At 38.5% G+C, this 26661-nt stretch overlaps 2 protein-coding genes across 3 annotated transcripts; both read right to left on the bottom strand.

Moving 5' to 3' along the window:
- Positions 1-1650: 1650 nt before the first annotated feature.
- LOC132139666 (coronin-1C-A-like) lies at positions 1651-13303 on the bottom strand. Of its 2 annotated transcripts, XM_059548189.1 has the most exons (12): positions 12244-13303; positions 10520-11623; positions 7612-7811; positions 7356-7478; positions 7131-7260; positions 6823-7004; positions 6622-6741; positions 6436-6540; positions 5997-6142; positions 5173-5230; positions 3326-3568; positions 1651-3230 (listed from the first exon to the last, which is right to left on the bottom strand). In XM_059548189.1, exons 1-12 carry the CDS (start codon positions 13280-13282, stop codon positions 3111-3113), a joined length of 3570 nt encoding a protein of 1189 aa, XP_059404172.1. In that variant the 5' UTR covers positions 13283-13303; the 3' UTR covers positions 1651-3110. The 2 variants fall into 2 exon arrangements, with proteins under 2 accessions (XP_059404172.1, XP_059404173.1); XM_059548190.1 differs by lacking the exons at positions 10520-11623; positions 12244-13303 and adding an exon at positions 9781-10042.
- Positions 13304-17029: 3726 nt separating this feature from the next.
- On the bottom strand, positions 17030-26661 carry LOC132139665 (protein phosphatase Slingshot homolog 1-like). Its single transcript, XM_059548188.1, has 15 exons — positions 26079-26661; positions 24388-24425; positions 24186-24286; positions 23555-23619; positions 23344-23465; positions 23164-23232; positions 22626-22691; positions 22311-22505; positions 22038-22131; positions 21821-21949; positions 21193-21239; positions 20941-21087; positions 20608-20808; positions 19500-20127; positions 17030-19316 (listed from the first exon to the last, which is right to left on the bottom strand). The coding sequence occupies exons 1-15, from the start codon at positions 26148-26150 to the stop codon at positions 18378-18380; spliced, it is 2913 nt and encodes a 970-aa protein (XP_059404171.1). The 5' UTR covers positions 26151-26661; the 3' UTR covers positions 17030-18377.

The following is a 26661-nucleotide window of genomic DNA, read 5'->3' as shown; positions in this document are numbered from 1 at the left end:
ATTGAAACCTGAAAAATATAGAGCTGCTGTGGTAGGTCTCAAACCCAAAGAACAGCAATATATAATGAACCTGAAAATTATGGCGAGACTAAAAGGTACCGTTTCAATATTCAAAAAAACTACATTTGTAGGAATATTTTGAGGTTCATCTGTCGGAATGTATAACCTATCCTATAGGCCCCTCAGAATTAGTTTTCAGGAAATAAGTTTCCAGTTTGGACTTTTCATGACTTGTTAAGACATACAAGATTGTGAAAACACCTGCTTTCAGAGCACCTAAGCTAAGAATGTTGTATGTCTTTTTTCATGTCATTCTTTCTTTACTACAGAATAAACCTGGCTGTGAACAGACATGACAAATAAATGTCTTTACATGCCTCTGAAATAAAGGTAAAGAGAAAATGCCCTTGGGATAATATTATGTAGAGGTCTTTTATCACCCTAAAAGGGATTTATTTTGCAATAATGACCAGCTACTCACCAAATAAATATATATGTGGGCATAACATATAGCTTTTTACCTGCTTATACAAAACTAAAATAGTCAATAGTCGGTATACAAAACTATTAGTATAGCAACAAGAAAAACATTTAAACAATATGACAATAATTATCAAGTCCTGTGAGGTCATTTTCACTACAACTGATAATAGTGTCACAAGATATTTCAGTTCCCCGGAAGAGCAGACTGATGTTAGGCATTGCCATGGATGATGGGCAATATTAGGAAATATCTGACTGATGAAAGACATGATTGCAGGGATGCAAATAGTTAAGGGGTGAAAAATGCCCCTGTCCGGGGCATGCTCTGCACAGATTTTTGCAGCTAGAATCTGTCCAGTTAGACACCACCCACATAGGCCTATACACTGTCATTCAAAATACACACACATTAACACTATTGAATAACACAGGTTAAAGGAAGTCAATGTTGCCCATCAACAGTTCAGATTCTGGAAGTTAACAACTCTTTTAGGTGGACAAGTGTACTCACTTGCTCTTTACTTACTCTGAATAGTCAGTCAAAGTTATTATGACTGTTTGAGGAAACCAGAATGGACTATCTACAAAAAAAGGCATTCAACGATCATTATTTTTCAAGCAAATGGGCCGATTCTGATACTGATTGCTGATTTTATTTAATTATTTATTTTAAGCAAGAGACAAAAAAGAATGGAAGACTACAAGAACAAGATGTTTATTTGCTCTATTACAGGCTGAAATGGCCTCAAAATATCTGTAGCTATTTGAAATTAGATGTTTTTAAATCACATTCCAAAAAAGATGCTACATACATGTAGCATGAGCATTTATTTTTTATTTAAATTCAACGGCATCATTTCAAGATTTAAGGCAAACAGAATGGTATCACTTGAGCTTTGCGAAATTATGATAAAAATGCAAAATCACTCTCAGACAGCAGGTGGCGCTTATGGAACAGCCGCAATAAAGTGTTCTTGGTTACTGCTGTTATTTTTCACTGAAAGGTGTAGACTTTGTATATATGGGTTGACAATCCATAATCAAGTATTCAAGCTTGATTAATATTAACTTTTTATATTGTTAAAAATGTAACAGCATTTTGGCTGCTCAGTTTCATGACATAATTGTAAATGGTTTTACAAACTAGAAAATGATCTTCATGAAGAATTATGAATGAAAAGATTTATTGTAGTCAACTTTTTTTTATTTTAGGTGAAGTTTGGAATGCATGCACAAGACTGTTTAGAACACAGATAAGTGCTCAGATTTTTATGGATGTTGTCCTCCAGCAGTGGTCAACTGAGGAGGTCTGTCTAAAACCAGAAACACACAGAGGCACCAATACATTTACAGTACATGTACATCAGAAGAGCTTGCAGGTAGCCACTGCCTCTTAAAGCCAAGTTCAACTTATCAGAGCATGTGTCAGCCCAGTATTCTGTAACATGAGAATAATTCAAAAGCAGGGGAAAACTGGGGAACATGGATAATGACAGCAAAAAAATTCAATAAAATAATAGGCGTTTCCTAATCAAAATAAGGTACTATTTCTGTGGCAAAAACACCATGCAAATGGCAAGTGTTGAGCATCCAGTATTTCTGACTTCAGAGTGATTGATTTCCTGAGGTGCAACAGTAATTTTAAAATTACTATCAGGTTAAAGCGGTAGGTTTTTGATTTATGAAAAAAATGCACGAGGAATGCATTTTCAACAATACTTGCCAAAGTCTAACAGGTTTAGGTTTACGTTCACATTCATTCTGCAACATGAAGTTATTGCTTCTGGATATATTGTAACTGATTGTATAATGTGTTAAAAAACCCTGTTGTTGGATGCTTTATAATCAATTATAATGATCCCAAAGCATGCAATGGAGGAAATGACTATGCGCTTAATACTCCAAGTGATCACAATCATCACAAGGGACATTATTTGGACTTTCCAAATGAAACCTGATGAATTCTAAATGCTGAATTTGAATGGTTATGAGCATTTAGACTTAGATTCACTAAATCATATCCTTATCATCTATGATTAGATGCCTTTACAATCACATTTAAAATCCCATCCACACAGTGCACACTTTCTTTTCTGTAGATGTCCCACTTTGAATAGTATGTCGTTTTTCAAGAAGCCACTATCTAAAACTGGGTAAAACATATAAAAGTAGAAATAGAAGTGAGAGAAATAGAGAGGTGACTGATTCACCTCAAATTTGGCAGCACAACAAAAAAAGGAAAGAGGAATATTGATGTGTATATACAACGACACTCTGTAACATGCCGCTTAATATCAGAATACTCAAAAACGAAACAATGTTAAAATCACAAAAGAAATAAGAATGTAAAACAAAATCAGTTAAAACCAATGACCACATATTTCCACAATTTTGCTTCTGCTATGCGAATGCTTGGGGGAGTATTTACAAAAAGTAAAAGTCCATCTTGGAATGTTGCTTGAGGTTGTCCTTGTGAGAAACACCAAGCGGAATGATCAAGTCAAATTGAGAAATTTTGGCAGTGACTGACCCCCCTGCCCAACTGAATCTCTCTCTCTCTCTCTCTCTCTCTCTCTCTCTCTTTCTCTCTCCATACTGACGCTATGGCTCAGACCACCACCAGTGTCTTAGATTGCCACTTTAGCCACTTGCTCTTCCAGTTTGGCGATTCTCCTGTCCTGCAGCGTGACCAGATCTCTAAGGGACTTGACTTCTCGCAACAGCTCCTCTAACTTCACTTCATTCTTCTGCAAAGCAGAATAAAGAAACAGGATAATTATGCTTTAGCACCAATTATTAGTGTGGGAAAAATAAGAAAGAGTCAATGAAGCATCATACTTACTCTGGTTAGCTGAGGAGAGGCAGGTTTCTGGGGAGTTGCTGGCTCTTCCACCTTCTTGGGTGCCTTGTTATCCAGCACATTTTTCTTGACTACTTTGAGGTCGCGGTTCTTGCCCGGAACATAACCGTGCTTGAGCGAGATCAGGATTGGTTCGCCATTCTTGCCTTCAAACCACTCCTCGGCCTCGAGCGCTGGGTCTGGACCTGCTGTATCTGGATAGAGGTCGTCCTGAAAGAGGTCTGACTGCCAAAAACAAAGGAGACAGGAAATACCATAATGAGTATTTTGGATTCATGCTGTTTGTTTTCTCTGAAAACATCTGCTGCATTAACGTCAATTGAAACTAAGTGCTTCCCCTTTTCTTAATCAATTAGTGACCATAAAAATCACACTTCTGATTGAGCTATCCCAGTAAAAACTAAACACAAAATAAATAAAGACTCATCAACTAAACATTGTTATTAACAATCATTGTTTTAATAACTGATTTTTTTGGAATATACTAAAGAATAACAAATCCATACAGAATGATTAAAGCTGCAGTCCGTAACTTTTTTTGGTTAAAAACTGATACAAAATCAATATTTCAGCAAGTACATAACCAGCCAATGTTCAAAACTATAGCCTTCCTTTTGCCCGATTCACTGCGGTCAGCTTATAATAATGTTTCCTAATTTGAGTGGTACGGGTAGGTTTTGGCGGGAATTCAAGCATGTTGCTACGTCATTAGGTCACATCTGTAAACATAAATAAGTTGCTTCAGCTACTAGGCTTTTGCATGTGAGGATCATGCATGTGATGGATCGTTTATAGCCTTTTCTCACAACAGCTAGAATAATCATATGTCTAAAAATTGATGGATTGATGTGTCATTTTTTTTTTTTTTTTTTTTTTTTGTAATTATTGATGTGATATGAGCTAATCGATCATTAGATTAAAATCACCATTGTTAGCGCAATTTATGGTAATGCTTTTTTCCTCAGTTGGTCAGAACAAACGTAGCAGGCTTGTTACTTACTTGTTCAGATGACAATATACGGTGAAAATTCTTGTTTGGGTCATATATTCCAAGGCATAGCTAGAATCTGTGATTACTAAGGCTACATCCACACAAAGCCAGAGCTTTCCCTATCCCTATCTTTTTTTTTCCTCGTCTCAAGAAATATCTGCATCCACACGAAACCACAAAACTGACACAAAGCAATGTAGTATACATGCCAAACCAGTATGTGGCGCTGTAATTCTGCCACATAGATACACTAAAAATGGAGAAGAAGACCTGGACTATGCGCATAAACCTTACACGTAGTATAGAAACGAACAGGGAATCTGTGTTAATGTTAGTTAATAAAAAGACAATCGTTCAGTGTTAGTTCATGTTTTTGTTGCTGTAAAGTGACGTAGTGGTGTCTGACTAAGGGCGAGATGTGAGCTGATGACGTCAAAATTTTCGACAATTTACGGAATCGCTGTCCACACCAGCTGGTGTTTTCAGATATATCCATTTTGGGACTCAGTTCCAAAAAATATCTGTTTCAATCTCCCATAACACTGGATCTGTGTGGACGCCTATAAGATACAAAATGTATGCAGCAAAAGTGTCTCCATGTGGATGGGGCCTAAATATAGGCTTCACACCGGTGCGGTGACTGACTGCCACACATACTCCTCAAAACATTAGATTAATCCGCGCTGGAGCCTTGCCAGAGTACTGTACAACCCAAGCAAGGAAGATAATTCCGCAAGTAACTCCAATTCCAGGTTTTTAAACAGAGATGGCGACAAAGAGGCAAAACTTACAGACTGCAGCTTTAAATGAGCAACAAACACAATACAGTGAAAAGTACCTTTCTAGGAACGGTCATGATAATTGGCTCACACTTTCTCTCATGAAGTTTATAAAACCTGTGAGAAACAACCAATATGTTATTGGTAATAAGTACATTCTTAATCTAAAAAAACTTTTACAATGTTTTTGCTTTCTCAATTTACAATGTTTCAAAATATTTCTTTTTAAAATACATTCTATTCTTTTGAACTTTATAGTCACCAACGAATCCTAAAAAAAAAAGTTCCCCCAAAAATATTAAGCAGCACAACTGTTTTGATAATACATTGAAAATATGTTTCTGGATCACCAAATTTAGCATATAAGAACAATGACTGAAGCATTACGTGAAAAGATGAACAGTTATGTTATGTACAAGAAGCCTTCTTCACCCACCAACATGGGTAAATCTTATTTGTAATAGCCTATGCAATTTCACAGAATGTACACCCTTATGACAAAATGGATCCTAAAACTAATGATCCTAACAGTGCTCATTAGTTGTCGAATAACATTTCCATGACCTTTAGGAGCCACAGCATGATCAGTGCCACATTGTCATCTCGTAAGATTTTATAGTCAATGACAGGTTAATGCCTCCCCCTACTGGAGAAATAGAATCAATCTAGCAGCAGGAATGAAGCATCAATCACATCACACTGCTGAGAACCATAATCACAACAATGCTGGCCTAAAGTCATTTAGTTTCTCGGAAATATCTACAATGCCATAAGCACGTCAAACACCTCTGACAATTGGGATGAATCTAAAGCCACACACACTTTCTGAAAATCAATTTTCAGAAATACAATTTAAAGAAATGCCTGTGCTAACAGTGCATACCTGGCTATCTCACACTTGTTGACGTCTAGACCTCTTTTAGGCATGTAGCCCATGCCTCTCTGGGGCTCCTTGCTGGAAAACGTGTTGAGGTAGTGCACATACGGTGCCTCGTCTGTGATCTCGAAGTAACGGATACTGCTGTCACCCTGGAGCAGAAAACAAGTTTACAGGGTTTTTTTTCTTTTTTTCTTTTTTTTTACAATTTATTACCTTATTAAAATATACTAAACACACATAATCAAGTTATGTGGCATCACACTATTGATGCTAAGCCAGTGGTTCTAAAACAAGGGACCTCTGCAAACTTCTAGGGGGGGCCCCAAATTATTCACATTTTGAAATTTTAACAAAGTCAACATGTAAATGTTAATATGTTTATGTGTAAGTAAATACAATGTAGCTGAACTCATACTTTCTAGATCACATAAAACCTGCTCACCTTCCCACACAGGTAGACCACGTTAGTGTCAGGGTCATAGAAGGGAAGCAACACTCCATTGCTGGTGTCCATTTCGTGCACTGATATCGGCTCCTCCATGTTTTTCTTAAAGAGACGCACATAAAAATATTGAACAAAAGTGTGTAAAAAAAAATCATACTTTTTCAAACATTTATTTTGGCTTACTGGATTCCATAAAGCCAACTGCCGCTCACTCATACGACTGAAGCCAGTGGTGAAGATGTTTCCATCAGCCAGAAATATGGCTCTCATGGGCCGTGCCCCCTCATGGGCCTTATCCTTCTCCTGTGATCATCAATGTCAGTGAAACACAAAGAACTGTGAAAATAAAGAGTCTTCAGTGTAATTCCAGGTGTTTTCACTTACCGCAATGATCTTCCCCTTGCGTGGGTCGATAACACGCACTTTCTTATCCTTGCACGCGGTACAAATAAGACTGCCGTTGCGACTCCAGCAGGCGCTGAAGATCACGTCAGGATGCATGTCCTCCAGGTTGATCAGAGCTTCTCCTGTGCCCACGTTCCAAATGATGATGAGATTATCACATCCTGACAGAAGAGGGAAGACAAATTTGTTTTTTGATCATTCAGTCACGCAACATAACATGTTTTTGATGTTCAAGATGATAAATGTGAGAGTTTTTATGCAGTGCACTTGCTTTTAAAATCTAATACCTGCACTTAGCAGAACATTACGGGCTGTTGGATGCCATGACACGATGCCCACCCTCTTGGAGTGACCCTCTAACACCACGACTGGCTCAGAAAGAGGTGCAGTGAGGCCGTTCTCAGGGATCTGCCACACCTGTGTGGCAAAAATGCAAATATTATCATAATAATCATTCTCTTGGACCCAAGCAGGGTCTCTATGAGAGGATGTGGTGAAGAAGCTGAACGTACCATTACTGTACAATCTTCAGAGCCGCTGGCAATGACGTGATCATTGTGCGGGCACCAGTCAATGTCCAGCACAGGGCCCGTGTGCCCACAAACAGTGGGGTAGGCCTTGTCAATACGACCTGTCTGCAAACAGAAAACAGAAAGCATGAATTTATATCTTTTTTTTTTTATATAATTGTGACCAACTAAGCTTATTCAAGTGATTAACTGTATAAATGCTGCGTGAGCATTTAATTCATATGCAGTTATCTCTTACCTTTTGCAGAGGCAAAACGAGGAAAGCTCCACCACCACTAGCCTCAACAATAATAGAAACAAATTTGGGGTTTACTGCGCAAAAGGCACTGTCCCAGGTAACCCGCGAAACCCTAATGTCATCATAGCACTGGTCATTCTTCACCGCCTGACCGAACACATGACGGAATTTACTCTGTCGTACCACTCGTCTGATCATTTCTGAAAACACAAGAGAACAGAAAGGTTTTTTCTTGCTTGTTGTAATGATTTCTTTTTTAAGTATATATATTTACGATGGTACTTTATTTAATATTTAAAATCATGAAAATTATATTTTGCACTACAACACATTCTTAATGGCAGATGAGTGGATGCATTTTCAATGTTTTTCTTTTGCTTTCAGACTTCATATTGACAGTGTATCATATTAAGGTAAGATGAGCAGTCAGCTAGAGAGCACTGGGAATCAGTTTTCCATTTCTCTCTGTGTATGCACCTCTCCATAGAAGACAAGAGGAGAAGTCAAATGCAGTTTTGTGTGTCAATTTCATTGAACCACTGTGTAGAAACATTCATCTGAAAAATGAATAAGCCACACTTTGATGACTGTTTAGATTAATAAATAAGTAATTCATTCCAGTAATTGGTTATTAGTCACTTATTGATCAAAATTTAAATTCCTAAATCCTATATTTGACTAATAAACTATTAATTTTTATTAGTTCATGAAAGGGTATGACCATCTGTTATTGTAAGGAACATTTAAAACAAACTTTCATTGGTGTATTGTTGTCAAATGATTCAGTCAGTCATATTAAAATATACTTTACCCAGTAATTTACATGTTATGAAGCATATATTTTAGCTTCCTTGACAAAATTTGTTACAGGTGTATGAAATTTCATGCAACATTATGTAGACTATAAAGTCTCTTTCTTGAACAAATTTGTATTGTTTATCAACCATGATTAAAGATACAATTCAAACAGTAAATTCCAAGAAGATCAAAACTTACTGAGTTGCCAAAAAGACAGCATTTTTTAATAACCTAATAAACACCAAAGATAGCCAAAAGTGATGCACACACACTGTGATGCCAAATTTTTTTGTCTAGTTAGGCAGATTTTAAGACACAGTCAGCGTGCTTATTCCTATTCCCAACCAGTATTATATTGTATACTGATAAACAAATCGACATTAATAATTATACATTAATAATCACTGGTAATTTGAGTCGCCTTTATTAATGCATTATGTGCATTACCTGAAGCACTGGCTGAGATCTGCTAGGACCCTGACTGATTGATGGAGGTGTCGTCATAAGAGCTACCACCATTAATAACACTAATAATAAAAAATCGAATCTAAAACAGCTGTGTTTGTGAGAATAAAACGTAGTCATCACAATAAAGTCATGGATGTGCTTTTGGAAATAGGTCAGACGTATGGCGGTGTGTGTGTGTGTGTGTGTGTGTGTGTGTGTGTGTGTGTGTGTGTGTGTGTTTGCTTTCTAATGGCCGAGCTGCGTTATTGACGATGAGCATGCCGGCGAAATAAATAAATAAATTAACACACACCGCTTACATTTCAACTAAAATAAATTAATTAGATTAAGAATAAAAGAAAAAATATGTACGGATGAGAGAAAGATGAAGAGAAAGATCATATATTCTCCTATAGTGCAAGAGTAAGAATGAATAAACATGACACAATCGATGGATAGCCAGGCTTCTGCTGGTGTGAGAAAATGAGCTAACCACTAACCGAACAAATGAATGAAAACAGCTGAAAAAGCATCAGTTTGCCGCTTGTTATGAGCCGTGCGTGTTTTTCTTTGCATGTGCTGGCGAAATGCGACGTGCCGCTTTGAAGTGGAGGCGTGCTATCTACCCGGCACAGGTCATCATGGTCAACTTTCAATTAATATCTCACTATTTCTGCTCATCTCGCCATATGCATGGTAATCAAAGGCTGGATGTAGTCTCACATGTCAGAAAATATCGCTAAATGAGCCGAATCGCCAGCAAATGGCCACGCACGAGCGCAAGTTTTTCTCGATAAGGTACTAGCTGTTTCCAGAGCTTGTTATAAATCAGTGATGCTTGCTAAAATCGAGCTAGCATTCCAGTAGAGGCTATTGCACCACTGACCTGCCTTGCATTAATATGACCAAACGCAAAACACTTACCTTTATCAGTACTACGTCTCCCAGAGCGTCAAATTCAAAGCATTAATTTAATTTCTCACAGATTCAGTTGTGCTGGTGACTGTGTCAGTGAATTGCGGCTAGCCACAATAGCTTGCCTCCTCTCCTTTATTCTGAATGAACGAGAGAAAACGCCCTTGTTCTCCTCTCCCCTCCCCTCATCCTCATGCCCTCCTACATGGACATCAGTTCTGTGTGTGAATGAGAAGTAATGGTACAAATTGTACCATACTGGCTGACCGGTTACTGTGGTTTAATTGGTAAATTCATTTTATAAACGGAAAGACCCTTGAGCATCTCTCCACTGCAAACACTACCTTGATCCCTAGCCGCTTTTCCTATTTTGAGCATTTAAACACATTGTGCTTTGCCTTCAACCTGATACAAGACTGTTTTTTATGTTAAAAGTGAAAAAGGATGAAGTCATGCTCATGTTGGATTATGTTACAAAGTGCAATGTGCGCTAAAATCTAATTTGGAGTCTTGTTTTTCTGTTTCAGTGTGGTGTAGGGTTTTTCAAACTTCATCAAGGACCCTAAATAGATAATATGATCTGAGGGACCTCCTTTCTAAGCTATATGTTTTAAGTAATAAAGAGCCATTTATAATGTGTGATAAAAAAAAGAAAATTAAATCTGATCAAGATTATCTATAACACTTTCAGTTGTTATAAAAACTGTGTGAAAACTATGAATGCAATCAGCTTGAAAACCTGTCTTACCTTTCTTCAGCGAGGATCTTCTTTCCATTTTATGGGAAGATGTTTGTACATCAAAGGCTCTCTTCATCTGCGATACTTTTAGACTCTGGCTTCCCACAGTCACATCTGGCTTGGGTTCCATTATGTTTGTCCTGCTGTGATGTATCACTTTCTCGTGGATTTTGTTGCTGTCTCTGATGAGTTCAGAGACGGGCCTGTATCTGGACAGTTCGTTTTCTTCTGAAGCAGAAGAATCACTGCTTGGAATTCGACAGGCGGTGTAAGGATATCTAGTTGGGACTGCGGTGGGTTCAGGGTCTTCTTCATCCTCAATGTCCATCATGTAGCTTTCAGAGTCACATCTACCATATTTCAAAGGCTGATCAACATTTTGTAAATCAGAGTCTTTGCTTGCTTGGTTCTTCTCTGTGTCTGTTTTAGCAAATGGATTTTGAGGCTTCTTCGGCACAGGTGGTGGTGGGCCCTTTGTTTTTGCTTTTTTTTTTAGCAGTGGTCTAAGCTGAGACATATCCATTTCTTTTAGTTCTTTATCATCGAGAGTTCCTATCATGTTATCGCAGTCAGGTGCAACAATTTTATCATATGGGGTTAAATATCTTGGAATATCAGCAGCTTCAGGCTCTAAGGACATGCACATGTGAAATGGGGACTCTATACAATAAGGTGACATATCAAGACATGATGGATGCATATTAAAGTCCTCAACGGACTCCAGTGCCTCCTGCCTTCTGCCCATTTTAATATTTCTAAGCAATAGATCTGAATATTTGCTTGGCTCGTCTGTGGAATGAGAAGCAGATTCCTTGCGGCCAGCAGCTTTTTTAAAGGGATTCTTTGGTTTCTTCAGAACAGGTGGTGGTGGTCCTTTGATTTGGGCCTTTTTCTCTGTCTGAGCATCTGCGGGTAGGATGTCAGAGATCATGCTCTGTATTTCAGTGTGAGGAACGTACAAATGAGAGACATCAGATGACTTCCTCGCCTCCTGATCAGGAAATGTATGAATCTGAAGTGGTGGTGTGATCACAGCTGTGAAATAGAGAGGCTCTTTTTCCCGCTGCAAAGAAGCCACCTGTGTGACTCTTTCGGTGTCACCGGCATCAAAATCTGAGTGAGAAAAAGTTGAAATGGTTTACAAGCATTTGATCTACGTACATATTGACCTTTGTTTCTGTGTTTATGTAATTCAGTTTGTAGATCTTTGGGTAACAGACTCTTTTGCCCTGATGCACCTGAAATGTAACATTTTCACTTGATAATGTAAAGAAGAAGTATTATGTCTTCCATTAAGATGACTATCATAATCTTTTCTGCTCTCTGTGGATTTTGACTAAACAGTTTTTCGCCAAACAGATTCAGTGTTTCTTTTCACACATGGTGCTTCTGCTCCCCACACTCCCTTTCTGGCTGGGTAAGGCGCATTGCTAACAGGGATGTTTTTAACCCTGGATTCAGTTAAACGCTCAGATGACATGGCTGTTGAGTGTTTTTTTCCATGACAGTGAATGCACCTTTATCATCATTTTGCTTCTCAGTGTTTAACAAAGTACTGCTTTGGCTTAAATCTGGATAGAATGTGCTTAACAACTTTTGTTCAAAGTCCTCCTCAAGCTTCAAAGGGACTAGAGCTATGTCTGGATTTTTGGGTTCGAAAGAGTTGAATGTTGTCACTCTAGATCTTAATAAACAAGGTTCATCAAAGGAAATATGCAAGATTTTGTCCTTACCTTCTGTTTTACCCCATCCGGTCTCTTCTTTTTCCAGCAATGGCAAAGTTGGGTTTCTTTGGTCGTTTCTGAAGTTTTCTTTAGGTGTCTGTGGGGCATCATTAGGTTCTTGGAAAACACAATGTGACAAACCTCTATTGATATTTTTATCTCCCTGTAAATTATCCTTCTTACTGGCATTCTGAAGCCATGGACGACTTGAATTTGAATGGACTCCAGTGATTGCCGGACATGTAGTTCCAGTCTCTGGAAACAAAGAATCAACTCTGTCCAAATACTCAAATCTATCCGCATCAGGACTTTCTTCATGTCGAACAGTTCCAGCACTTTCTTTGCAAACTTTTTCACAACTTCTTCTAATTTTGTCACTACTTAGGATCTGCATTTCATGTTTATATTTGTCCTCTGAAACTCCTAATTCCTGGAATGACTGTCTTTCAAGTAAATTAGCATTCTCTAATTCCAAAGAAGATTTCCTCTTTATTTCAACATCAACACTCATCTTTGTCATTGCCTTTGTGTCGAACATTCCATTCTGTCTGTCAGACAGCGGCTGTGTCTCATGCTTCTCAATGTTCACGTCATCATCTGTTGAGTCCCCTTGACAAGAGCCTTCTAACATGTTTGGAGTATCCTTGAGGTGAGTTTTGTTAGTCATTTTGTCTGTTTTGTCAGGTTGTTGCTGGTCCACAGCAGTAGATATATCTGTGGCTGTTTTGAATTCTGATGCACATGGACCTCTTGCCAGGCTTAGTAGAGGATTTAGTGTCCTGGTATTCTGAGAAACATCCGTATCATAACTCTGTCTGATCTTTTTTCCTCTATGGTTTAAAGAGGGCTCATTGGTGTTGTCATTAGGTCCTGTTGGTTCCTGATGGGGCTCTAGTATGGAGGTGTCCAAGTGAACAAAATTCTGGTCTGTTTCTTCTGAGCTGTTTGAATGTGCTTCCACCTCGCTTCGGTTTAAGATCTTATAGTCACTAACGGCACCAGTCAGGACGTCTTCTTTTCCTGGCTCCTTGTCCTGTTTCTGTCCCATCACCCCTGTGAAGAACACATATCCCCACCCATGAGTTTATGAACAGACCATATATCTTTATCTTTAATGAGCCTCCTCCCATTTCAAGCTCTCTCTTGTTCCTCTCACATCACTCCTCACTGGAATGTTGCATTGCCTAAAATTAAAAGACTCTCAATGTGGCTACTGAGTCACAGAACCAAAATGGGAACCGGACAACTGGCAGAGTGGATCAGTTACCAGGTGCGAAGGTCACATTAGACATGAAAGGGGAAAACCCACAGACTCCAAACATATCCTACGGCTCTTGACTACAACACACCAGACCTCCTGGCCACTGTGGCTATGTTTCCATCCAAGCTGGCAATTTAGTTGATCATTTATTTTAATATATTAAAATGAATAAAAAATGTACGTATATATTAAAATTTAAATTGTGTATATTAAAATGAATTATTGATATTATATATATATATATATATATATATATATATATATATATATATATATATATATAATATCAATATATTTACACGACTGTTCAAAAGTTTGGTGTCAGTAAGATCTTTTCATGTTTTTGAAAGAAGTCTCTAATGCTGCATTTATTTGATCAAAAATACAGCGAAAACAGTAATATTACAATTTAAAATGACAGTTTTCTATTTTTACTTATATTGTAAACATATTTTAATAATATAATCATATCATTATAATAATTATAATTATTATATTGTTTGTATCGTGTTTGTATATTGTTGTATTTTTATAAAATTTTTGAATGGTAGTTTGTGTGTGTATAATATCCTAAAATTTGCATAAAAATATGTGGATTAAATTATAGACTGGTTTACAGACCAGCAGCACTGGATCGTTTTCAAGGAGTTTAGATCTACTGATTTATTTTTTACTTATTAATTACTTCTAATTTATTAATTGTTTAGTTATCCTGACTTTGATATACTATGTAAAAGCAATAAACTTTTTCAGAAAGTGACCTATTGGCATAAAATAGACACACAGGGTGATATGAACTGTGACCTCTGGCTATAAGGGTCATGGTTTTATCAGTGACCTTCTGAAATTGCACAGTGAAGGAAAGAAGCATCCCATAATGCTCAGCTGACTGTAGTGTCACAATGTGGGTCTGGTGGGAAGAATAGTCTAAAATAGCCTCCCAAATATAAGCATATGATAAGGTGTAAGCATGTCTTTTGTCCTCTGCCCTCATGCTGATATCAAAACTAAAAAAGCACAATGTTTTTCTTAAGCATAAAAAGTCAAATAATGAGGATAAAGTCATTTCATCAAGAAGGCCTATATGGCACGGCTTGTGAATGTGGATTTCTCTGTGTAAACATGAATGAATATGGCTCTACGTTATCAGTAAATGTCATCTCACTTGCACCTCTTAGCATGATGGGATATTTTAAGGGTCCAGTGCTCTGTTTTGACTCTTTACTCTGTCTGAGAATGTCAGCCGTAGAGGTAAAGCTCAACTGGCTGGGCTGCTGCATGAATGGCAAACTTTTACTAAGGTTATGTCATTGCACAGGCACTGCACAGTAAATCTAATAGGTTATTTTGAGTTTGACGACCTCAGCTTGCAATTTCCCAAACAGTGGGGAAGGGCCATCCATAAAAACAGACTCTATCTCAGTTTAGCTCCCTACCCAAAAGATTTGAGAGAATTTGCAGGTTTAGCACAAAGTGTTATGCTCAAATATACAACTTACACAATTTCACATACAGTAATAGCAGATGGATAAATAAGTTAAACTGGCTGTCGCACTGGTTGTATTTGAGCTATAAGAGCTAAGCTGTTATTCAAATGACAACTATCAGCACCAGCTGTTTTTATTATCTACTGTATGCAAATCAGTCTTACCTAAATGCAGTCAAACATGTTTTAAAGTTCAGTGATCCGTTTAAATAGCGTTTCACTTTTTTTTTTTAAAGATGTCTTTAAAAATAAATCTTCCTGAGACAACTAATTAACAAATACATTTACATTATATTATATGTATGTCTTTAGCAGATGGTTTCTGCCATGAGAGATTTACAATACAGCAGAAATCACAATACTGGCAAATACAGATGTAGAATATGCTATACAAATACAGCTCACAATCTCACTGTGTTCATGTATTCCTGCAGAAGGAGAAAAATCCTCACGAGTGATGCAGATACGTCTTTGGATTGGACTGAAAACTGTTTAACTGACTCCAGCCTCAGTCTCTGGGATGCTCCTGTGTCTGGTCTTGTGATGTCAGAATTACATTTGCCTAATTCAATAAGAGTTCCTTCTGTGTGGCACTCAAAGGTCAGGAAAAGCAACACTTTTTCTTTATTTACATGTCATTTACTTAAAAATTCTCATTTTGTAGATAATGTCTCCATATTAAGTGAACTGTGATGTGTAGTGCATTTATTATAATAATATTCAACACAGAACACACAATCTCTCTCTCTCTCTCTCTCTCTCTAAGCCACTCATAGTTAAAAAAAAAACACAATACTGGTCCATTTCTGATGCAGACAATAAACAATTTATTTCTATAATTAACTGTACATTACATTATAAAACAAAGTGCAGCACAACTTAAAAATGGTTTAAATGAAGTACAGTGTATAGATGATGTATGTTCCAAGTTTCACTTTTACGATCTGTTTATTTAGGGCTAAAGGCAATCTTAGTTTCTTGAATTGATTTTATTGTTAGGTTAGTGTGTTCAAACATGCCAAAACATGACAATAAATAGATAAATGACTTTGGTCTCCTCTATTCAAAAATGAAATGTAGTATCAAAATGAAAGATAAACAGACTTAAGCCACAAAATATGATTTTTCTTTTCAAAATAAGCTTTGCCCTATAAAGACTGCAAAAAGGTGGAGACAAAACCTCTGTGAAAACAAAGAGCGGTTTTCACCAAAGAACCGTTAGACAACTGATTGCAAATGGCAACAGGTAAGGCACTTGCATGTCCGAAGAAACAAAATGTCTAGTACTCAAATCAGCAGCAGCTGGGAGGAGGTATGACAAGCCATGAGTGGAAAGCAAAACTCCAACTTTACTCTCTTTGGAACGCCATCTTTTTTTGGCAATCGTAATAATTTTATTTTATTTAATAATTGTACCCCCCCAAATAAATAAATAAATAAACAACTATACTTTGAAATGGGAATGCCCTCATTATATATATTTTTTAAAAATGTGGAAAATAAATAATTTGATAAATAAAAAGCCAATATTAAGTTCCAAACCATTTGGAATTTGCAAAAGCAATATGAAGTAGGTCTCACAGCTTTAAAATCAAAACATAATAGTTTCATACAGCAGTGACTGAGCCCATGCAGACCATATGGGAATAAAAAGAAAAACACCTTCTTTCGAATCTCACTCGAGGTGCTTTTTTCTCAGATTTTCATTCTTCTTAATGCAAACGTGTTACTTTTCACATTATTGTATAAATAAAAATTATCCTCTTCAAATTCTTGTTTACACTTATTGCACAGGCCACTTTGCATAAATATACATATACGTATATAAAAAAAAACCTTAGTGGGCAACACAAAGACCAATAACATTAATATTTTTTTTCATATATATATATATATATATATATATATATGAAAAAATAATTAAGGCCAAGTTTAATCAATGCTTGCAAACTTAGTTATCTTGGAGCACTAATCAAACTTTGTGTGTTCTTTTACAGATATCATACATCATCATGGTATTTAATTGACAAGCTCAAGCAGGTCCTATACCCACAATATCATAACAAACTGTTCATACCTGTTAATACTCAGCGTACATAACTGTCATCATCAGATGCTATGATGTCATTTCATATAGGAGACACTTTAAAAGGACCTTTTAAAGGACGATAGTGACACATTTGAACATCCTCTGGTCAATTTGAAGACTGTATTGTACTAATGTGTTGCTGCTAAAGCCTTTTGCACATCACAGGCTACAATTTGTACAATAAACAGCTTAAGCTAAATTACATAACAGTAGCTACTCTAGTAGCACATTATAGATGTAACTGACCTAATAAACAGCAGCTGAGAAGCAAATTAGTGTTGTAAGACAAGTAGCCAACCACATTCATGTTGCATTTTTCTCTGGAAATAGACAATAATTATGTGGCTTTGTTGAAGTCATCCAAGTAACTATCAGAGTGGAATAAAAATTTCCTCACAAAAGTTTGTGGAACTATACAACTTTTGAAGGCACGTTTCAAGTTAACAAAAAAGTCACCAATTTAATATTATGACTTCAGTGTTTAATTGTAATAGTCAATTAGATATGAATTTTTTGGGCTTAGATTTTGATCATGTTTTAATAAAGCCATAGCTCAGATGTTATCACGGAAATATCAATAACTACTTCTAAATCTAATTCAGTTTTTAAATAACTTATAAATACTCACCTACCACCTTATTTGGTCCAACCAGTAATTTCTATGGACTGAAAATTTCTATGATCAGTGGTCTGATTAGTTATTCCATAACATGTTTCTAATTTTCACATTTATGTGCACCTCTATGGTTCGTAATGACTATCTAAATCAGAATAATGGTCTCTTTTTGCTATTAAATCATCACAACTGCATTGGTTCTTTTGCAGTAGCACATACATTTGCTGTACAACAAACTGGGAGGCAAAATGTCATCTATGTTGTTAGAATATCAACCAAAGGGCACAAAACTGGAGTTTTAAAGTTAAAGAAAGTTTAAATTATGGAGATCAAACAAATATTTGAGGAAAATCTGTTCATTTAAAAAGGTCTGATTATGCCACCTGGGCCACGTGTATATTAAAACCTTAACAGGTAGGGCTTCCTTTAGCAAGACAAAGAAAACCAGTATCAACAAAGCCATTAATGAAGGTCCAAGCCAGAGCATGCTTTAATATATATCTTAGTTAAAGCACAGACAAACACATGAAGAATGCAGTGCAGTTATGTAAAGGGCTGCTGGAAGTATGTCCAAGCCTGGCCTGATTGTTCTCATGAGGTGTCTTGCAGCATCAGCCTCCATGGTTGCTCTCGATGGCTGTAGGACTGGATCGGTCCCATTCACTGAGAAAGCAGTTCTAAAATCTTGGAGTCAGCTTTTCAAACTCTGCAACACAGTTGAAGTTAAAAAGAGCTTGGGGGAGGAAGAGGATTGCACGCAAAGAGCAGACTCTTGGTTGTCGTAGTCAGTGGAGACTGTGGTGGAAAGCATGAGGTCCTCTGTGGAGATGGCCAAGTCACCTAGCTTGGCCAGTGAATTAGACCTTTTGAGTTGGGAGGACATGGTCAGTCCGGTGAGCCGCACACGGGCCTCAATCTCTTGAGCTCGCTGACGTACCAAGCCCGGCTGGCCTCTGCAAATTCTCTGCAGACTGTCGCTGCTGGAGCTGCGTGTCAGGCCTGAGGCCAGTGCGAGTGTTTGCTGGAGTTCACCGGAACCAGGGTGCAAGCTGGGGATGTTCCCCTCATCCACTTCCATGTCCTCTGTTGCAATGTCTTCTATGATCAAGTCCATCTGCTCTGACAGTTGTTCCAGTCTATGGTGCACCAGCTGCGTCTCCAGAAGGGCCCCCTGACTGAGCTCCACCATAGGCCTCTCACCATCCAAACTGAGCCTCAGGAGAGTGAGCTCTGTCTTAGGACTACTGGAGCATTCCTTACTCCCCTCGTCCTCCCCTACCATTTTGTCCTCAGTCTCCAAGGAATAATGCAAATCCTGAGGAAGGTCTTCGCAGCTCAGTTGCTTGTTGTAAATGTCCGAGTTGGCTTGACCGAAGCAACGAATGCACTGGCAGTGCCCACTGCTCATGTGATGCAGAGGGGCAGGAGGAGGCACCTTATTGGCGGAAACGGGACTGAATTTGTGTCCTCTGGGGGCCTGGATGGACAAACTGGGCAGGCCAGTGTGACGTGGCAGGTTAAGGCGATGGGTGCGACGTTCGCAGCAGCGGCCACCGGGCAGGCGCAGGCAGTCTCGGCACGACTGATATGAGGGCTTCACTTTGTAGGGCTTTCCAATGCTAGCACTGTCCTAAACCGATGAATACACACAGGCAGGGAGAATGCATGGTTAGGTTTTTTAAAGGTGTAAGAGTACGGGACGCTTTAGAGAAAGTAAAGCATTTGGGACGGATTCACAGAAAAGAGCTCTTTGAGCTATAAGCTTGCATACAAGCCAGGAGAGCTGCCGCTACAGCTAAGACGTCATACTCACGTCAAAGCCAGAAGAGCAGCTGCGTTTCCCAGCCAGCCTGTTGCTGTTGTTGGCATTCTCGTTGTTAAAGCGGTTCGAGCTAGCCAGGTTTTCGTCCCCCCTCAGCGTCTCCTCGCCACGAGCTAAAGCGGCCATCTCCGCCTCCTCCTTTTGTGCTTCCTCCTCATCCTCCTCCTCCACCGTGCTAAACTCCAGCCTCAAGCGCATGTCCTCTATAGGCTCCAGTCGGCCACAGGTCTGGGCTGCTGTGCCCTCCCCGGGAAGGGCCAAGTGTGCCATAGGGAAACCTTCATCGTCCAACAACGCATCCCTCTCTACATCCTCAATCTCAATAAAGACTCGTTCCATGCCTAAAAGTGGAGGACCTCGAACTGGCGTGGAGGGTTCACTGTCAAGAGCGGTGTCTGATAGTCGCCGGAAGTAGTAGTTGTAATTGAGATGATCTGTCGGCTCTTCTCCGCAGCAGGGGGAAGCACTTGCTCCACCATGGCCCCAAGCAGTCTGCCCTTGATCGGGGTGCAGTGACGAAAATTGAGGAGACTGGACACCACTGGCAGCTGAAGCCTGGAGACCCTCCAGCGAATACTCATCACCATCCGGTTGCCAGAGTTTGTTGTGTCTCTGCTTGCTACAATGACAGGGAACAGAGGTAGCAGTCATCTCTTGATAGTGGGAAAAAAGAAATACAGTCAAAGAAACTGACAAAAAATAAATAAAATCAAACTTTGTCCCTTTATTCCATGATTGAAAGACCACCGCATGTGGTCACAAGAAACAGTTGAGATGGGCCCCATGTTTATGTCCCCACCTAGTCTTTGTTGTTCAGTTAATTTTCACTAGAAAGACCATGCTAGTGGATCAGCTTCACTAGTACCAAACCAACACAAACCAGCCTGGACCGGGAAATTCACGCTGTTCTAAAGCTGTTCTTTTCACATTATTCACAGTAATATTCACAATGATTAAGGAATGTACAAATGAAAAGTAAGATTCTCTGAATAAACTGTGTATGCTAAATGAATAAATATAAATGTGAATGCAAATGGAAGAAGAATGCTATATATGATGTCAAAAAGAACATGTGTCTTATTATCTTGGGATTTCCCACCTGGCATCTAAAATCCCCTCGTACTCAGCAAGTTGTTTCATAAAAGCTGGATTGGGTTGTGCTATATTCCTCTTCTGTTTGACAAAACTGTATGCCTTCTCAAGCGACCATCCATACTCCTTCATGGCATAAGCAATGACAGTGGATGCTGAACGACTCACTCCCATCTTGCAATGTACAAAGCATTTAGAGTTGTTTTTCCTATATGAAATACAAACAGGGCATTCACGTCAAAAAAACAAACAAATTGGCTACAATATAGCTTTACTGAGTGAAACAGCACATGACAGGAACATGTTTCTAATGTCTTTCTAAACATGAAAAGTAACTCACTTGGCTTTAACTATGAAATTGTAGGTTTCGTTCCAGTGTGCCAGCAGATCTGTAGTCTCATCATCATGAACTCGGATATTACAATAACAAAAAGTACCTGGGAAAAAGTTGTCAATTTCTCTTGTGACATTGAGGATATACCCAACCCTGCATAAAAATAAACAGATGTTAGACTATTTACTGCTGATTTGTGTTAACTACACATATCATTTTAACTCAATGCACAGTCAGTTGATGTATAGCAGCACTAACCCAGAGTCTTGAAGCTCCTCCAAGTTGGAAGCATTCCATTCTGAGCCCTGCAATTAATGAGATGTACAACAACCATAGCTCTATTTGTTTCAGAGTCTTAAGGCTCCTGTCAATAACCATGTCATTTTGTTGTAAACTTAAAGGGATCTTGTTTTCAGTGGATGCGACTCAGAATGATCAAAAGTTTAGACCAAGTGCACTATAATTATGATTTAGGTAAATAAATACTGCAAAAACTTTTTTAAATAAAATAAAAAAATGAAGTAAAATAATGAAAATAATTGTTATCCAACCTTTTTGATCTTGACAGTTAATCTTATCTGCAAACTCCTGCGTGTGTTTGCTTACATAGTGTAAGTGCTGCAGATTGGCCCTTCTTACCATTTGTGTACTTATCTGTGATGTTTTGTTGTTTTCAATAACCAGAAGGATTATTATTATTTTTTTTTTTTTGGATTAATCCAAAATAGTTTGAGTAAACTGAGCAATGCAGTAGTACATGCATACAGCCTCCCCCCCCAACCTATCAGTGAACTTATACTATGCGCTTCTCTTTTTAGGTCAGCAAACATCTTAAGCAAACAAGAATCAAACATGGATGGCAGAGAAATCTTGGAGGAAGCTTTACCAGGTACAGATGATCAAATATGAGTGTAGCCTTGTCCATCTGGCCCAGGATAAGCAGCATCTCATTGTCAATAAACTCTTTATACTCTCTCAGGTTGCAGCTCATATGTTGTTCCAGTTCATTTCGGATCTACAGAAGTGAAAGGATTCAGTTTAATGCTCCTTCCATGGCTGCGGGATTCATGTAAACCATGGCACAAAAGCCTGATTACATATACCTCCTTAGAAGTAATATTTTCCAGGTCCTGAAACATCATTATGTTTCGGAGTTTGGCTTTAATCAAACACTCAGTTCTCTCTCTCTCTGTTGGCCTGTGCATGACATGAAAAACAATGTTAATATAAACAAAATAATTTAGGTTTTCAGTCCCATAATAAGCCCACAAAATGCAATTTTAGTACCATAACAGAGTATTCAATCTTTTATTACTAGAATCAGTTTATCAGTCTGCTTATAGTACTTTTTGCAATACGCTGATATATGAACTCACTGATCAGAAAACATGACTGGTGAGTCAGGCCGCGTGTTCTCCAGATCTGTCACAGCATTCCACTCACTGATACAACTCTGCTCTGAGGATATACAGCTCTCATAAAAGCCAACCCATGTGAGGGCCATCCCTCCTGGGAAGTAGCTGTATCTGCAGGACACCTCACATGCTTTGTGCAACACCTGGAGGGCAGACCTGCATACATCAAACCAAACGTAAACGATTTATGAAGTGTGTGAGAACACTATTAAAATATCAACAGAAAAAAAGCACATTATAAACGCACTATACAAGGATATGTAATAGTTAACATACCACATAGCCTGGACTGACACAGGCTTAAAAACATGTAGTCTTCCTGCTGTGCTCACACTGAAACCTCTGGGGGTGAGAGAGGGGAGTTCAGGCATGTAAATTATGAGTCATGACATCATTTGTGATTATACAGAAATGCATAAGCAGGCAGCAGGACGATGCTGCTTTCCCAGGCTGGTCAGTGGAACAACTTTACACCACAAACCAGTGGAATATTCTCTCTAAATAATGCCTCTGTCAATAGCCACCAGGTCACATGCACGGAGATCATAAACATGTTATTTCGTACTGAACCTGTAGAGGTCATTCTCTGTACACATTTATAAAGTGATTTTAAGTGGGACCAAACATAGACAGTGTATTATAATATAATAGTGTATTTCTGTCTATGGGATGTGTAAGCAATCAATTAACCAGGAAAAGAAAAACATTTAATGAAACAATGTCAACATGGGTCAGGAAAATTCAAGACAAGACACCTAAAGCCGTAAAGTAGGATTTAACATTTGCCTTTCAGGAAGTGAATTCATTTATTTACCCATCTCCATCCAAGTGAATTTTGGTATCACTCCAAAGTGGTAGGGTCATCCCAATAGAGCAACTTTTACTACAGCAAACAAACAAACAAACAAACAATAATTTGTGTCTACCAATAGGTGTGATATAAAGAATACAATGAATGCATACAGGCTGTAAGTTCGAACAAGCGGATTCCTACCTGTCCTTATCTGTAAAGTCCACCCCAAGCAGCATGTTTTCTTCAGTGTCCTGATGCCCATTTGTGTAGACAACCACCATGTACCGCACGTGGTCTGTCCAACCGCTTTCTAACCTAACAACCTGTTGATGGAGACAGTGTCCATTGGTATATGCACATTGTGAGCAGTACTCATTCCTACATTGTACTTGACACAATGTACATCACTTACTAGTTTAATTCTATCCTCAGAACGAAGGGTGTTTATCATTACTTGTAGATGCTGTGGTAGATCCCCTTTAACAACAATGACAAATAAAGAACACAACTTTGATAATTTTATGGACAGTAAACCACTATTTTCATCAACAATAACATAACAGTGTAGCAAAAGTTGTTAATGGAAAATCCACTTTTATTGTTGTGGTTCAAGGCAGTAACCACCATAGACATTAAGGTGGGCAAGTTCCCCCCAATAATCAGAAATGGCCAAATTGCTCACACCAATATTTGATATTATGATGCTCTTCTGCTGCACTCCATTACATTATGACTAAATTACATTTTCAAGGTGGTTTTCCTCAACGGTCTAACAGCGTTGATCAATGTCTAAATGACTGAGATGGCTAATCAAATAAAAAAGGAAGGCTTAGCTGTTTACAGAAACCAAAAACTTGTGAAGATGAAAGAAGCCAAACATTTAATATCTGACAACTGTTTTACGATAGAAATGTTAAACTGACAATAATATCCAGTGATGCAAAATGCTTTTTATTAATTCCCTTGAATCCTTAATTATTGAATGTCTTCAAATTCTTCACACAAACAAAATTGATCATGGTTATGACCTTGTTGTGGTTTACCTGCATTTTTATGATGGGTGGGTGTTCTGGGCCCTTGTGCACTGCTGCCTTGCTGTAAAAACAGAGCTGCCCCTTTTACCATGAAGAAACTTTCACTTAGGCTGAAACAGGCCACATACACAATTATGAAGAGATTCCAAAATTAAGATTCATCATCATAGTTAAAAAAGGATTAGATAAGATAAATAATAATAGCACTGACCTTAGGTTTGCCTTTCGATCATCATCACTGCCTAAATCCTGACAAATAAAACAGCAGATGTGGAATTACAAAAGGCCCTGGTAGAAACTGTACACTGTAAGAAATTACTTTGCATATAAAAAAAATCAATTCTGGATGTCTCAAATTATGGCTTAGAGATGGAAAGCCATTAACACCAGACTCTTTGATGAGATGGATCCAGAAATCCAAAAACTGAATTCTTTAAATAGTACACAGAAACGTTTTATGCTTAAGCAAAACAAAAATACTTTGGATAGATTTAGGGCACATTAAAAAATGAAAGCCTCGGGATGGACTGTGGGCTTATGTTATGGTAGGCTAGCTCATTAGTGGGCTGTCTCTAAGAAGCCTCAATAGCAAAATCTGGGGTGGGGGGCACATGACAACATTCTGGGTCCCATGATTGGTCACCAGGCAGAGTATTTATTCAATGACATCATTGCAGTGAGTGTACTGGGAGAAGTGAAGTGAAGACACCGTTCTTTCGAACAGTTCGTTTCAAAGAACCGGTTAAAAAAAATGATTCAGCTATTCTATTAGTTCATGGAGTAGTGGTCCCTGACAAGCACAGCATTTATTAATAAGACCGTTTATTGTAATTTAATGTGCCCAAGACCAGTTCAGTCAGGTGAAGTCATGATTTAGCTAGCAAAGTAATTTAGAAAACACATTATATTATATTCGTATTAAACAGTATGGAAATTAATTTACTCCTGTTTTAAAAAAAAGTTTTTGCACGAGTTTAAAGAAATCTTATCTATTAAAACCCTCTCCGTATCGTATGTGTGCTCATAAAACCCTCATAAAATCGTTCCAATATGTTTAAATAAAGCAATTTTAGCTATATCTCTCATACTATAAATGCACTTAATTTTACATAACTTTCAGCTCATTATAAATTGCAAATCCCCGAATAGAGAATTCTCGGATTAATGAGGCTTTTACATGAAAACCATTCTGACATGTTTGACACCGTTTCTAATCTTAATTTCAGATAGGTTTGATGAATCAATTCAACCGATTCTTTTAAAAGATTCGACTCAATGTGCAAATAATAATGAGGTTCGTTCACGAATCGTACATAGTGAGAACTACCAAACGTTCAATAGGTCATAAGTATCCTATTACTTAGAAACCGTAAAGCATAGGCTATTTGTAGTATGGCTGAATTGATACTGCGTTAAATATACAAGGCAGCCCAGTTATGACCACTTTATCCCCAACACACACAAATAAGATACTGTTATTGAATGTAAGGTAGGATAAACAATGAAATGATAATTGCACAATGCACCTACACAGCCACTAAAGGAAAATAAGTATCACATACTTCAACCACATACACAAATTTATTTTGATAATTTCAACAACAGAGCCATAATTCAGCACTGGCATGCTTTGTTTTGTTTGGGCAAATCGAGTTAATCCCCATCATCATCAGTCGCGTGCTCTCATTCACACTGCCTGAAAACAACCTCCTCATCGCTAATGTGAAAAACTTCAGCATGCGCTCGTCTACACAGCAGGCTGAACTCAGTGACCTCTTGTACTGCTAAATTTGCACATCGTTAGAAAGGAGAAATGATCCAAGAGCCACAGGCCCGACTAATATTCGCTGTTTAGGCGCTATGCATCCCCGGCATTGCCTCCGCCGGTCAGCCTCCACTCACCTCCCCCGCGTTGGTGCTGGCTGAGGATGCGGCGCTGGGTGTAGGGGAGCGCTGCAGAGTCACCAGAGCCATGGCTGAAAACGCTGCAAAGCGTTCAGGGAAACCCCACAGGCGCTCCGGTCCGAATAGGACACGCCGAGATATCCCGTTCAGCACCCGCCAGTGACGGGGTTAATGCATTCAGAGGCGCATTAAATCTATTTAGCGGAGCGATAAACCCATCATCGGCTTTGTCATCTAACTCAGCGATTCGGCAAATTCTCATTCACGCCAGCGATGCCAATAAACAACGGTCTGTGCTCTATCTTCCCGGCTGGACCGTTGATTTAGTGGCCAGACATAGTGGACCTTGTTTCGGAACCGCCGTACGTGGTTGGTGTAGTTCTGTGATCCTCTGCGTTAGATATGGGCTTCTGGGCCAACCGAATGAAGGTGACTTGCACTTCTCCCTGACAACAGTGCATCCTATGCAGACTCAACACCCAATCATCCACATACTACCAGAGCCCTTATGATGCAGACTATCTCGAAACTAACGTAATGCTCGATCACTAGATTTTTCCTCCCTGTGACGAAGAGAAAT

The sequence above is a fragment of the Carassius carassius genome, chromosome 4 (genome assembly GCF_963082965.1).
Source record: "Carassius carassius chromosome 4, fCarCar2.1, whole genome shotgun sequence".
NCBI classification, from domain to species: Eukaryota; Metazoa; Chordata; class Actinopteri; order Cypriniformes; family Cyprinidae; genus Carassius; species Carassius carassius.
The sequence above is the reverse complement of the archived record's forward strand: the minus strand, read 5'-3'. Positions and strand labels throughout refer to the sequence as shown.